This window comes from Arachis hypogaea, chromosome 19 (assembly GCF_003086295.3).
Source record: "Arachis hypogaea cultivar Tifrunner chromosome 19, arahy.Tifrunner.gnm2.J5K5, whole genome shotgun sequence".
NCBI classification, from domain to species: domain Eukaryota; kingdom Viridiplantae; phylum Streptophyta; class Magnoliopsida; order Fabales; family Fabaceae; genus Arachis; species Arachis hypogaea.
Window position 1 is genome coordinate 153,854,928 of NC_092054.1, and position 13,799 is coordinate 153,868,726.

The 13,799-nt window shown below is 31.2% G+C and overlaps 1 protein-coding gene and 2 long non-coding RNA genes across 4 annotated transcripts; 1 reads left to right on the forward strand and 2 right to left on the reverse strand.

Annotated features, from left to right (window-relative positions):
• The first annotated feature begins 336 nt into the window (after window positions 1-336).
• On the forward strand, window positions 337-1,819 carry LOC112779139 (uncharacterized). The gene is made up of 3 exons (XM_025823391.2): window positions 337-408; window positions 494-852; window positions 979-1,819. Exons 2-3 carry the CDS (start codon window positions 508-510, stop codon window positions 1,702-1,704), a joined length of 1,071 nt encoding a protein of 356 aa, XP_025679176.1. The 5' UTR covers window positions 337-408; window positions 494-507; the 3' UTR covers window positions 1,705-1,819.
• Window positions 1,820-4,068: 2,249 nt separating this feature from the next.
• Window positions 4,069-7,716, reverse strand: LOC140181818 (uncharacterized). Its single transcript, XR_011877291.1, has 2 exons — window positions 7,609-7,716; window positions 4,069-4,254 (listed from the first exon to the last, which is right to left on the reverse strand). It is a non-coding gene; the product is annotated as an uncharacterized lncRNA (long non-coding RNA).
• Window positions 7,717-7,727: 11 nt separating this feature from the next.
• LOC140181819 (uncharacterized) lies at window positions 7,728-11,267 on the reverse strand. 2 transcript variants are annotated; one of them, XR_011877293.1, is made up of 4 exons: window positions 11,094-11,251; window positions 10,946-10,999; window positions 8,954-10,859; window positions 7,728-7,994 (listed from the first exon to the last, which is right to left on the reverse strand). It is a non-coding gene; the product is annotated as an uncharacterized lncRNA (long non-coding RNA). The 2 variants fall into 2 exon arrangements; XR_011877292.1 differs by having other exon boundaries at window positions 8,954-10,999; window positions 11,094-11,267.
• Between the last annotated feature and the right edge of the window lie 2,532 nt (window positions 11,268-13,799).

A 13,799-nucleotide genomic window follows, 5' to 3' on the forward strand; every position in this document is an offset into this window, starting at 1 on the left:
ACTATTATTTAGGACTGTATTGGAGCTATAGATGGAACACATTTTCGTGTCAAAGTACCCATAGCGGATCAACCTAAATTTCGAGGGAGAAAAGACTGGCCGACACAGAATGTATTAGCTGCATGTGATTTTGATATGAAGTTCACTTATGTATTAACAGGTTGGGAAGGAACAACATCTGACTCAAAAGTTCTTAAGAATGCATTATCGAGGGATGATAATCTTAAACTTCCACGATGTTAGCATGTACATAAAACTATATTGTCTTATTAGTAGGTAAAGATTAGTAGTTTGTGTGTTTATACTAAATTAATCATTTTTAATTATGGATTCTGTAGGAAAATTTTACCTTGGGGATGCTGGATTTATGCTGAAGCATGGATTAATTACCCCATATCGAAGTGTAAGGTATCACTTAAAAGAGTATGCAAGATAGTTTACAAATAGTTTGATTTAAGATTATGGATGTTATTTCTATCCACTTGTTTTGTAGATTGAGAAGTGTTAATGGCAAAGAGAGCATCATGCCAAGGTGAGGCCACTAGTCGGGATACCCTAAGATGGACCGACGAAATGGATACAACCTTCATTGATGCTTTGATTGAAGAATGTCGCAAAGGTAATAGAGTGGATGACACATTTACTACAATGGCATATGACAACATACTTTTACTTTTGAGATCTATCTATGGTAACCACATCCGCAAAGAGAATCTTAAGAATAGACTCAAGACTTTAAAGGATCATTTTGGAGTTTGTTATGATAATTTTCATGGGCTTAGTGGATTTTCCTGGAATCTAATTACAAAGATGTTTGAAGCTGAAGCTGAAGTTTGGGAAGAATTGATTAAGGTATACTTTATGCATTTACTCTCTTTTTTGGTATTAAATGTCACTAGTAATTATTGAAGAAGTATCTCAATAATATATATTTACATATAGGCACAGTCATAATAAATATTCTTCTATTTGATCTAGGCAAAACCAAAAGTGAAAAAATGGATGCGTACTCCAATCAAACACTATGATAAACTATTTGAGATATATGGTACACACAGGGCAACAGGAAAATATGCTGAAAGTGCCAAAGAAAAAGTGAAAAGGTGGGAGAAGAATAAAGAAATAATTAACATGAATGATGATGATAGTTTCTTAAATATGGAAGAGGAGTGGAATGAGGATCCAATTACTCCTCATGCTACTAGTTTTACAATGGGTCATAGTCCTGAAATTGGTTTATCTAACCAATCAACTGGCTCTCAAGGAACATTATCAAGAGGTACTAAACGCAAAACAACCATGAGTGATAAATTAGAATCAGAAATGGAAACAATGAGTAAAGGCATTCAAGCATTGACTGACATGATGAAAGATGGGAATCATTTTTATGAGAGATCAATTAATATTACTGAAAAGCAAGTGTTAACAGCTGAAGAACAAGTGCAGGTAGTTAAGGAGCAAGTTCAAATTGCTAAACAACAAGTGCGAATAGCTGAAATTCTTGAGCAAAGTAGGCCTCGCATTTACTCTGAAAATAACGTGTGGACTGAGTTAGAGAATTTAGGGGTGATGCTAGAATTGCGCATGAGGTGTTACCGCTTTTTATGCAGAGAAGATAGAGCTAAGAGGAAATTTTTTGGTGTTTCAGTTGACGTACGTCTTGCCACATTATATGAATTGATGAAAGAAGCAGGTGCACTCTAGGAACAATAGTCCTAGTAATGTGGCTAATATTTTGAGACTGGCACAAATATAACTTTAAGATCAAGATAGGTACAAGTATCTTCATATTTTGTGGGTAACATATCTATGACTTAATTAAGGCTTATAATGATAATACCTCATGTCTTTGTATTTTGTGACTTTCATAACTATAACTATTGTTAACTATGCTATTAATAATGAGTTAGTCAAAAAAGTCTATGCTATTAGTAATGACTTGATCAAAGAGGTCCCTGTATTAAGTTTGTTAGTTTCATATGTAATGACTTGATCATGTAAGACTTTTTTTATGAGTTTATGTATTGAGAGAGTAGTAAACAAAAATAAAATTTATATTTTATCTAATTAGATCACGCTAACTTATTATTATTATTATTATTATTATTATTATTATTATTATTATTATTATTATTATTATTATTATTATATAAAATTTATATTCCTAACTTGTTATATTATAAATATAATTAAATTTTGTTGTTATTATTTAATCACATTTATGAATATTTATATAATTGTATACATAATAACGTGATTATATAATATGGAGGATAATATTGTCATTATATAACTTAATTCATTTTTCTCTCCATTTTCCTTTCCAAACAAACAACATAAATTATTTATCTTTCAATATCTTTCTATTATATTTTTCTTCCATCCAAACACACCCATAGAAATTAAATTTCACTTCAATTTCTTTCCTTTCTATTTCTTTTCACTCAATTTCTCTCCTTCCTATTTCTTTCCACCCCCAAACAAAGTGTTAGTCTCTTCTCTCTTCCTTTTTCTTTTTACCATGGTTCTTCTTATTTAAATGGATCATCTCAAAATTTTTTCAATTATTTAATAAAGTATGATCTTTTATTATTTAATAACTTCTCTCACATATTTTTTTTAGTCTCACTTAAAAAATATAAAATGAAATATCACACTTTACCAAAACAATTGAAAAAAAAAAAAAAGGATCCATTCTCCTCTTCTCTCCATCATTGCTCCCTCTTTCATCGCCACTACCACCACCGTCGTTGCGCCATCTTCCTTTCGTCCTTAACCACTCGTCCAGATTTGTCACCTCTACTCCACCGTCGTTTAATATGCCACAATGTCGCCTCTGCTCTTCCATCTAGATTCATCATGTCTACTTTTTTTTATCTCTCATAAGGTATAGCTTTTTCTACCTTATACCACTGTCGGCTTTAGACTTTGACGGCATTGCCCTTCGTCTTCTCTCTAGTGGCGTCGTTCGACGTCTCCAAGGAGAATGTCCCATTTTGATTTGTCTTATCCTTCCTCTTGTGCATCTGTTGTTCTCTCTCTACAACGATTCTCTATGACAACGAGAAAGCAAATCTCTACGCATTGCGTCATTAGCGTCTCCTCCTTTTCCTTAACCTATTGTAGGCAGTTTCTTTCCATCTTTGTTATTCGATGTCATCTCTTTTAAAAATCTCTAATTATAGATTCAATTTGCATGTGTTTAAATTTTTATTAAATAATTGAATATGTGGATATTATTTTACTCGTGATACATGGAATTGAACAAATTTTGATATTTTATACGTATTAAATTTAATTTGAATTTGGGTATTATTATTTTTGTGTTTGGTTGAAGATGGTGGTGCTATTGATGGCTGAAGATATGTGACTGTAAAAGAGGGAGAAGGACAAAAATGATGGTGGTGGGAGATTGGTAAGTGTGAAATTGACAATTTAGTGAAATTTTGAGTTTTGTATTCTATTGTGTCTGAGTTATCAAACAAGATGAGAAATTGAGTGTTTTGTATTTATATACTTTTGTGTATTTATATATATATCTTTATTATTTTGAGACATCAACTAAACAAAACTTAATCTAATTTTTTATCCATTTATATGAAAGATAAGCGATCCTTAAAGAAGAACAACATTATCCCGTTCTTATTATTTCGAGACAATGCAAACTTTCTATTGAAAAGTCCATTAAATATTAATTTAAATTGATTTTGTGGCAACTTTTATTTGTAATGTGTGAAAGTTTTAAACTTTCACATACTATAAATCCTAATACTTTTTAGAAAATTTATTCACCAATGGTAAGTTCATTTGGTAGAGAATTGTCATTACTGAAAATGGCGCTGCAAAAAGTAAAAACACAATATAAAAACCTTTAAAAAAGAAAAAAAATAGTAACATAAGACGAAAAATGTAACATCCTAACTTTTAGCACCTTATTATCGCACTAAAAGTTTAAGCACTACTTACCTCTATTCCTTTAATTATATACTGTGTTTATTTAATATTGAGTCTTCACGAATACAAACCGAAAATTTAATTAAAAAACAGAAAGTTTTTACTTTTAATCACTTAATCACAAAGATATATATATTTACATAGCATTATATACATAGACTTATTTCAATATTCTAAAATACAAGTCCTATCCCCTCTAAAAACCAAAAGAATAAATGACGAGGGAAAAGTAAATTCTAACAACTCAACTCGTGAGCATAGTCTTCTATGCTCCTGTAGCTCCGCATAAAATCTTCGCACCTATAGTTGAAAGGGGTGGAAATAGGGGGTAAGAATTGGGAAGTTCTTAGTAGGGTCTGGGTAGTTAGTTAAGTCGGGATTATCACAGCTCAATTTAATTCACAACCCAACACAAGGACCCAGAACAATCACTAGTCATAGAAGTTCAAATTAACAAGCAATGAAAATCACAAACACACTCAAGCAATCACAAACAATTCACAACACCGAACCAAATGCAAAATATGCAAACAAGGATGATGCATGCCTACTTCTATCGCAGGTAATGAGCTCATTTGTCGGTTTCGACCCGCACCGACGCAATCCGACTCGCAAGTCAGATAAGGCATTCCAGTGACGTAACCTTTGCAAGGTTCCAACCTCTTGCAAGGCGCTGATTCTCCAGCTGAAGTATGCCGAACATTATCTCTGCAAGTATTTGCAGACGCTGATTCTCCAGCTGAAGCATGTGACCCATGTTCCTGGAAGCCATTCCACATTTACGGGAATCCCCGCACAGTCATACAGATACAAAATCCACGGCTTATTAACATTTATTCTTCGGTACCTTAACCATACTATCGTCACCCTCTTGTGACCATCCCATAAACACACATGCCGATTTATCTTCTCTTTTTCTTTTAAAACCAAAACCACCTCTTTATGACATTCTCCAAAACCTTTAAAACAATTTCACTTAAACCAATTCTTCTTTCAAAAGACAAAAGGAAACCATTTATTAGTTAAACCCCTCAGCAAAGTCTCTAGACTTTAAGGGAGCAACAACCAATCTCATTCTCTTAATTTCATTAGAAATCTTTAATAATCATTGTTTTCTTAAATTGAAATAATCAAATAAAGTTTCTAAATCAAATTGAAACCAAATCATACAAATCAGAAGTTTCGAACTCATGCCAAAACCAAAACCAATCCTAGTTTTATCCTTAAAATTAATTCTTGTAAAAATAAATCGAACTCAAAACATATACTTTTCTTAAATGAATTAAACTCGAAATATAACTATTTTCTTAATAAATCAAAATTAAATAATACAACTTCTCAAATCCAATCTTTTTCTAAATAACATTTCAAACAAAGTATTAAATTTTATAACAAAATTTCTGCAGCAGCCGCCTAAAACTCGGACTTTGCCACCCTTCTCGAGTCCTATCCAAACCATTTCTCAAACTCTTTCAAATCATTTTCAATAAATCAAAACCATTTCTAATATCAAAATATTTATAAAATCAATCCAATTAGAAATCCAACCGCTTTCAAAATAAAACAATTTTCATATTTCAAATCATGTCATTAATTCATCAATTCATTTCTTATTAAATCTCAATGTCTTCATCAAATCTCACCAATTCCACTTGATCACCAACAACATTCCAGCCTCAAATTCATCAAAATAATTCGGTTCTTGGCTATACTTAAACCGACCAAACCCCAAACCAATCACAAATATCAATATATCACAAAAATTTAACATAAATTCAGTTAAATTCAATCAATAATCAATCAAACATACAATTCACTTATCAAATTCACATTCAATTATTATAAAATTACTAAACTCTACCTCCGTATGAAATCAAAACAACGGAAGCTCCGGAGAAGCCTTTTGATCGAGCTGCTGAAGAAGAAAATGTTAGAAATCGTTAGTGCCTCATAGAACTCCAATTGGCCGAACTCAAGGGGAAGGAGAGCTACGTCACCGTCAATTTCTACCGAACAAAAATAATACCAATGTGTAGAGGAGGAGGATACGAACACTTTTACCGGATTATATTTTTTATTAGAGTTACGGATCAAAAGAAATCAAGCTCGAAAGCTCGAAGGTGTCATGGTTTCTCTCATTCTCTCTCACGGCCTTCTTCCTTTTTTTTTCATAATGAATACAGTGAGGATGATGATGGTTAATGGAGAATTAGAGTGATTAAGTGGTTAGATTACACGTCGGGGGGTACGTGTCACGGTTTGGAGCTACTGAGTCAGCGATTCAAGTTATAAATATCTTAAATGGATAATTATGAAAACTGTATATATTAAAACACAAGTAATAATATATATAAGTTACTAATATAAATGACATTAGCAACATAGCGATAAAAGATATACGGTGAAGTATTAGCAAAGCTACGTTCATCGAGAAGTACCGATATTTACTCATATCGGTGGATTTCGAACTCGATAATAATATTATTAACTAAACTTTATTTTTAAAGTAAAAATATCAATTACTCAAATTAAAACATATGATTTTTATTATTACTAAAATTATAATTTTAATTATGTATAATATTTCATATATATATATATATATAAGAATCTGAATTTGATTGAGCTCAAATAGTTATAAAATTAATCTAATGACTTTCAATAAACTAATTTCTAAAAATAAGGAACTCCAATTTATAAAATAAATTATAATTTATTTATATTTAAATTTTCAAAAATGTGGGTGGTTACAAAAAATAGAACAAGATCATGGTAATGTCGATGTTGTTAGTGGTTGTTGTAACATCTTTACTACCAGAATGTCACGCTTTTGACTAAACCACCCTGATAGCAAGGATATTACGACAGCTTCTATATATAATTATAATAAATAGAAGCCTTTACCTGCAATCTTTTTTTACCTTTCTTTGGAAAACCTGAAATATTTGTTTCTTTTATACGTATATACATACATACAAATCATCACAACACTTTTACATTTACAAGAATAATATATACAAGTAATATACAAACATATAATATAAAATCACAACTCCTATCCCTCTTTAAAAATATGTAAATAACGATAACAAATGCGAGAAAAAATATCTAAAATAATACAACAAAGCACGACCAAAAGCTCATTAAACTCTTCATAGGCTTTCTCATTCATTTCCTAAAAAATATAGGGTCGTAGGAGGTGAGAACCTAACCCAAAAATCTCACTAGAGGGGTTTCATAATTGTCATATATATAAAAGAAAGTTTGTTTTACAGTAGTGATCATTGCTTGCCTAATAAATCTTATTCTCTAACCATTTCCTTTTTCATAAATAACCAACTTAAATTTACTATCATTTATTTTTCTTAATTTCTATCATAGGGCACATTACTCGCTTCCTACTTTCTTCAATATTTATCATTTAGTCAATCACATAGTCAATCTCTTACAAGTCACAACAATTCACAATAAATCTGAACCAATAAATCACAATCACAAATAACCAAACAGTTAAGCAAGCAATCACACATACAAAACAATTATGATAAGTAGTATAATTAGCAATTAACAGAATATCAATTAAGCAAACTAAGTAATTATGCACAGATAAGTAATCGCAAACAAATACACATAATGCATGCATGTCTTACTGACCGTGAGCTCACGTGTCGGTTATACTGTCAGACTCGTCACATCTGTTAGCTAACCCAGATACATTATCGGTCATGTGTCTCCAGGAGGAACATGTCATACATATATATGGTCATGAAATCCTCAACCTAACTCGTTCATACCACAATCAAAAATTGAATCGAAGGGAATCATCAACCTTTTATCCAATCTCCCGACGTAACAAGAGAGGGAATCCCAAACCCCACTTGTCTATCCGTGAGCAGGACAAAGCCACTGTCTTCACCGTGTGCGGGACAAAATCGTCATCCCCACATCCACACCGCAGCACTGAGCAAGCGGGATAAAGCCACCATCCTTGTCAGGTGCAGATACCTCATCAATACCGCAATCGGGATAAAACTCACGTCCTTGCCAAACAATAACCACCATCAACCAAAACCATCGTTATTAACATCAAATTCATCATTAACATAATTATAATTATCACTAATCATATCATAACCTCTTGCACATATCTCAATTTAATCATTTCAATCCGCGAGCGGAACTATGCCACCTTCCTTGCTGTGGGAGGGACGAACCATCATCCCCACAATATCAATCATAATCTCATTTCAATCAATATCAAATCCGTCCAATTCAAGTCTAAGTCATACTCATTTGTTCACCATTATCTCCATCTAATTCTTCACTTAATAACTTACCCAATTCCAATCTTCTCTTATGTTTATGCAATATTTTCAACCTTTGAGTTGATAATTAATTAGCCTATTAAATCTTTAATTCATTAAATCTCTTTTCAAATTAACTCTAATTATCTTATTTACTATTTTCAGTGTTAATCAAGCCAAACAAGTTAACTTATCCATCAACTTAATAAATTAACATAACCATACAACTCTTTGACCAACTAAACTCTCAAATTAACTTCAACTCTATTTTAAGTTTAAGATTCTTCCAAGACATAATTCTTTAATTAGAAAATTAAATTAATCCCCAAGACAATGTCTCTAGTCTTTATAAAAACACATCAATCCTCATTATCTTTACTATTCAATTGCATTCAGAGTCTTATAAAATTTTGGTAGAACCTCCCCTAAAACTCGGATATTTACACCCTTCAAGTGTTCCCTCTAAACTAAACAACTCTGAAACTCTTATCAATCATTTCCAATACCAAATAGTTTCTCAACATATACCAATCAAATATAACCAATATCATAATCCTTTATAATAACATTTATCATAAAAAGCAATCCAATTAATTCATAAGACTCACATAATCACTGAAAATATATTTTTTCACATCGATATTGATTTATAACAATTCCTTGAAATAAAAATAAGTTTTAAGAAAAGCACTTACTTCAATCATGACTCAACTTCGCGACTGAACCAACAGCAATACTAGCAGTTCTGATAACTCTCCGCAACAGCGAGCCACAAACGAAGCATGCAATTACTGTAACTTAACCCTAAGACATCAATACCTCAAAATCTTTAATGAACTAATAACAGAACACTAACTGCGAGGATACCGAACCAAGAATACTTACTGCAATCTAAGAGGAACAAAGGAATGGAGCAATGGTAGCTCCGATGACCCTCACCAGCAAGAACAGAACCTAAAAGAAATAAAACAGAAGCTAGGACGAGAAAGAACAGCGGCAGTGGCTACTTCAGTCAGCACCTACGGTGGTGCAACGGCTCGGAGATGGTGCTGTAACTCAGCGGCGATCTCCAATGGTGACGACAGTGATGCTTCCCTATCTCTTTTTCTCATTTCATTCATACATTCATATATAACTTACTCAATGAGGGATATCCATTCCCGAGAATTTATACGTGCCCGGTCACCCTTACGATGTAGGGTCAACAAAGTATCGAGTCTCAACCTGGAACTCGTGGTGGCAAGCCACAGCTCTGTGCCCAGGAAAACTCGTATCTCAGATAACATTAACTTCATAAGCTGCATCATATTCATAACCATTCATATTCATTACATAATCATTCATCATAGCCATGGCATCATATAGCCGTCATACATACACATCTTCCTCATACAACTCATCACTTTTAACCTTTACTTCATCCCCAAGTTACCTCTATTTCCTAGCTTCAACTAACTACTAGACTTATTATTATATTTTATAACTAAAAGAATGAAAATAGAGGTTTAGAAGTTTGAAATTTCGTTTAAAAACAAAAAATCCACTTTTGTAGAAAACAGAGGCCACGCGCACGCGTCGGCCACGCGTACACGAGGGCGTGCAAGTTTGGCCCATGACGCGTACGCATTGGCTCATTCGCGTATGCATGCATGGGAGGCAGTAGCCACCACATGTGAATGAAGGTTCCGCGTACACAAAAGTCTCATGTCACGCGTAGAATCCTGCAGATTTACCATTTTTTTTTATGATACAAATTTACCATTTTAAATCCCAAACTTCTGATGCGCATAACTTTTTCGTCTTAAAATATTTTTTATCTGTTCTTCGAACGACATAAACTTCACAGACCCAATTTTCATATAAAATAAGTTTAAAATCATTTGGAGGTTCGGAAACCAAGTTATGGCTCGCCGAAGTTTGGCCAAAAACTAATTTTCACAAAAACTTCAAAACCTCATTTTCATTAAAACCAAACTCAAACCTAATATACCATACACCAAATCAACACAACATAACCTTGCCATCACCACAATGTTCCTTCCAAGCCTATCATATCACAATTTTTATCAAACCAAACTCAAGTCATACTTTCATTACATATAATTAACACAACCACATATCATTTATTTTGCAAGATCATCCACAACCTACTTCAAACAGTTTTACATCAATTTATACATGATCACATACCTAAATCTTTCGACTTTAATCACAACATTCACCAACATACCACCACAAGCTCATGTTCATTCTTTTTCTCACTTTGCAAGCGTCAATAATTCATCATTCAACAGTCCAACATTTAAACTCCAATGCCAACAATTAAGCCAAATCTCAACACTTATCATTAAGCACTACTCAATTTATATATATTCATTCTTATCTTAAAGTCAACTAGTCTAAGTCTTCACAGAACGTTATATATTATATACGTGAAACCTAAATCATACATTGGCCGATTTCTACATATTTTCCCAAAGGCAACCCACAAGGCAAAATTGTAAGCCTCAAACACCAAAATCCAACAACTAGATCTCACTCCAAGCTTCCAACTGAGCTCCCAACATATCCAATTGCCTCATATCACATATTTACATGCACCTAATATAATTATCACAAACATATTCCCAAAATTCAATACCCAAAACACAAAATCAATTAATTAGCTAGAGTTCTAGGATTCTCACCTTACACAAGCACCAAGAAGCAAGATTGAACGTTCTCCTCAAGCTAATTTGAGCCTAAACACCGAAATTGAACAATTTTTAACATCATGGCTCATGAATTTCGAAACTGAGAATGAGAAAATTGAGGAAGAAAACGTGGCTTCCTTACCTCACAAGATTTCGGGCTTTGTAGAGCTCGACGACGCGAACGCGTGACCGCAAACAGTGCGACAATCGGAACTCCAGATCAAAAGTTACATGAATTTGAATGAAATCAAGGGTTTTTGTGAATTTGATTACCTTCTTCTCCCTTGTGTTGAGCTTCAGCGTTCTTTGCATGCAGAGGAGGGATAAGTGAGCTTCAGCTCACTTAAATGAGTGGATTGGTTGGGTCCATTGGTCCGGTTCGGTCTGTTCGGTCTAATATTGGGCCAAATTCTTTAAAATTAGTGTCAAAATTCTCGTTTTAATGAGTTCTATTCTATTTTAGTATAAGATTTACAATTCTAATTTTTCTTATTAAAACTTAATTTATTGACTAATTATTTACTAATTTAGTGGAGTTTACATAGGTAAATAGGGATAAGAGTAGTTTAGTAATTTTTAATAAAATTAGGTGATAGAAAAGTAATTAAAAATTAAATATAATTATTTTTGAGACTACTATTTATTTATTAACTTATAAGTTATTTTTAAATAGGTACTCTGATTTAAAATTAAAGATAAATTAATTAATTTTCTGTTAGTTTTTAAAATTGAACTAAATTCTAAGTATTCAAATTAAATTATAAAAAATTCTCATAAAAAATTAATTTAAATACTTTTAATAAAATAATTTTTATAATAAAAGTTTAATTTAATAGAAATTAAATTTTTTGAAAATATGAGGTGCTATAATTGTAGGTGAAATAATAATACCGGTAAAATATGATTACACATTAAAAATATTAAATGTAAAAGTTATAATAAAAAAGATGCTAGAGGAAGTGACAATAGTGTGGTAGTTGGTCTTTTCACTCCATAGAACTTTGGACAGATTTAAAATTTCATATATTAATTTAAAACCGTCACAAAATTAATCGATTAATATTTGATCAGATTTTCAACAAAGGATTCACCATGTCTAAAAAAAATATGGACTTTGTTAAGTAGACAATAATTTTTGTGAATAATTAACTTTAAAATTGGCCTAATAAAGTAAAAATACACTACATCCTTAAATTATCTATCTAAATTTTAATATTAGATAATTATCCACACACCTAATGAATTGAACATCCGATATATTCATTGTTTATATTATTTAGTATTTTCATTATCTACTTGTACTTTTCCAAAAAATATTAAGAGATTGTATTGTCCAACTTTTCTTGTTAAGAGTCACACTATCTTTCGTATAAATGAACAATTCAATTGGACATTCACTATTGATTTTTTGCAAAATTTGCTCAAGAATTAATAACTAATAAATAGTTTAATTTAATTAGAGAATTATTTTTTTTAATATAAGCCAAAATTTTAATTTACTCTTTTATTTTAAATATTAAATTTTAATTTTTAAATTCTAAAATATAAATTCTAAATTTTAATCCTAAATTATTCGTAGAGTTAAAAACATAATTTCATAATAAAAGTATCAATATTAGTTAATTAAAGATTATTCTCTTTACTATTCATTAACAAACACTACTTAAAAATAATGAAAAATATATCTTTTCTTATTTTTAATGTATTTATTATATTATAAATAAATTAAAATATAAAAAGTTGACTTTTTAATAAAAATCTATACTAAAATCTATCTTAGTTCTTGTATACAGAAAATGCAAAAAAGACTAATTTTTTGATAATATTTTAAATTCGTTCTCGATCTATTTAACTCAATAAATTTAATTATGAAATTAATTTTTAACTTTTTATGTTGTTAGAAGTATCAATCCTCACTTAAAATTTTGGTAAAAAATTTCAAAATTTTGTGATCAATCATTCTGTATAAATGAATATTTTTATGTGAAGTCTAATTTATTTAGCAAAATAAAAATTTAAAGACCAACTTAATCAAAATTTAAAGATACATTTTGGACACAATACTTATCGATATTCGTCCGACAAGCGTGTCTGTTTTGTCCAACTGTATCATAATAAAAAAATAAAAATTCTTTGCCGGATACACTTGGACACGTTTGGACACACCTAAATACCATCATGTGTCAACGTGACTTTTGTTATTATTAACATATATTTTTAAAATAAATTTAGAAATAATATATATTATTATTTATTAAAATAAAAAAATTTTAAATATTTTATATAATTAAAATAAGACATTAAAAATAATTAAAAAATTAATTTATATTTTAATATCAATAAAATATTAAAAAATTATTATAATTTATCTAAAAATACTTTATATTTTAGGGATAAATACTTTTTTCGTCCCCAAGGTCTGGGGTCAAAATCAAAATCGTCCCCGACTTTTTTTTTATTAAAATCATCCTCAACATTACAAAACATTATAAAATCGTCATTTTCTATTTTTTTGGACCAAATTACCCTTAACTATTAATAAAAATTAAAAATAATATTAAAAAAATAAAACCCCACCCCACCCACACCCATCATCATCTCTTCCCCCCCCCCCCATTTCCCTTCCTCCTACACCCACCCCCAAGTCCCATCCCATCCCATCCCATTATTATCATCATTATCAGTTCTCACTCCCTCACCTCCTCACCGTAACCCCCTCACTCCATCACTCCATCACCCCCTCACCACCGCCGCCCCTGCGTCCAATCCACCGCTGCCTCTGCTTTTCTACTTTTGCTTTCTGCCTTCTGTTTCTACTTCTGATTCTATTTTTGTTTTTGTTGTTACT

Excerpts from the sequence above, each read along its gene's own strand:
- LOC112779139 (XM_025823391.2), top strand. The coding sequence starts at position 508 with ATGGCAAAGAGAGCATCATGCCAAGGTGAGGCCACTAGTCGGGATACC. Across the intron at positions 853-978 it reads TTTGGGAAGAATTGATTAAG|GCAAAACCAAAAGTGAAAAA; the intron begins GTATACTTTATG and ends TATTTGATCTAG.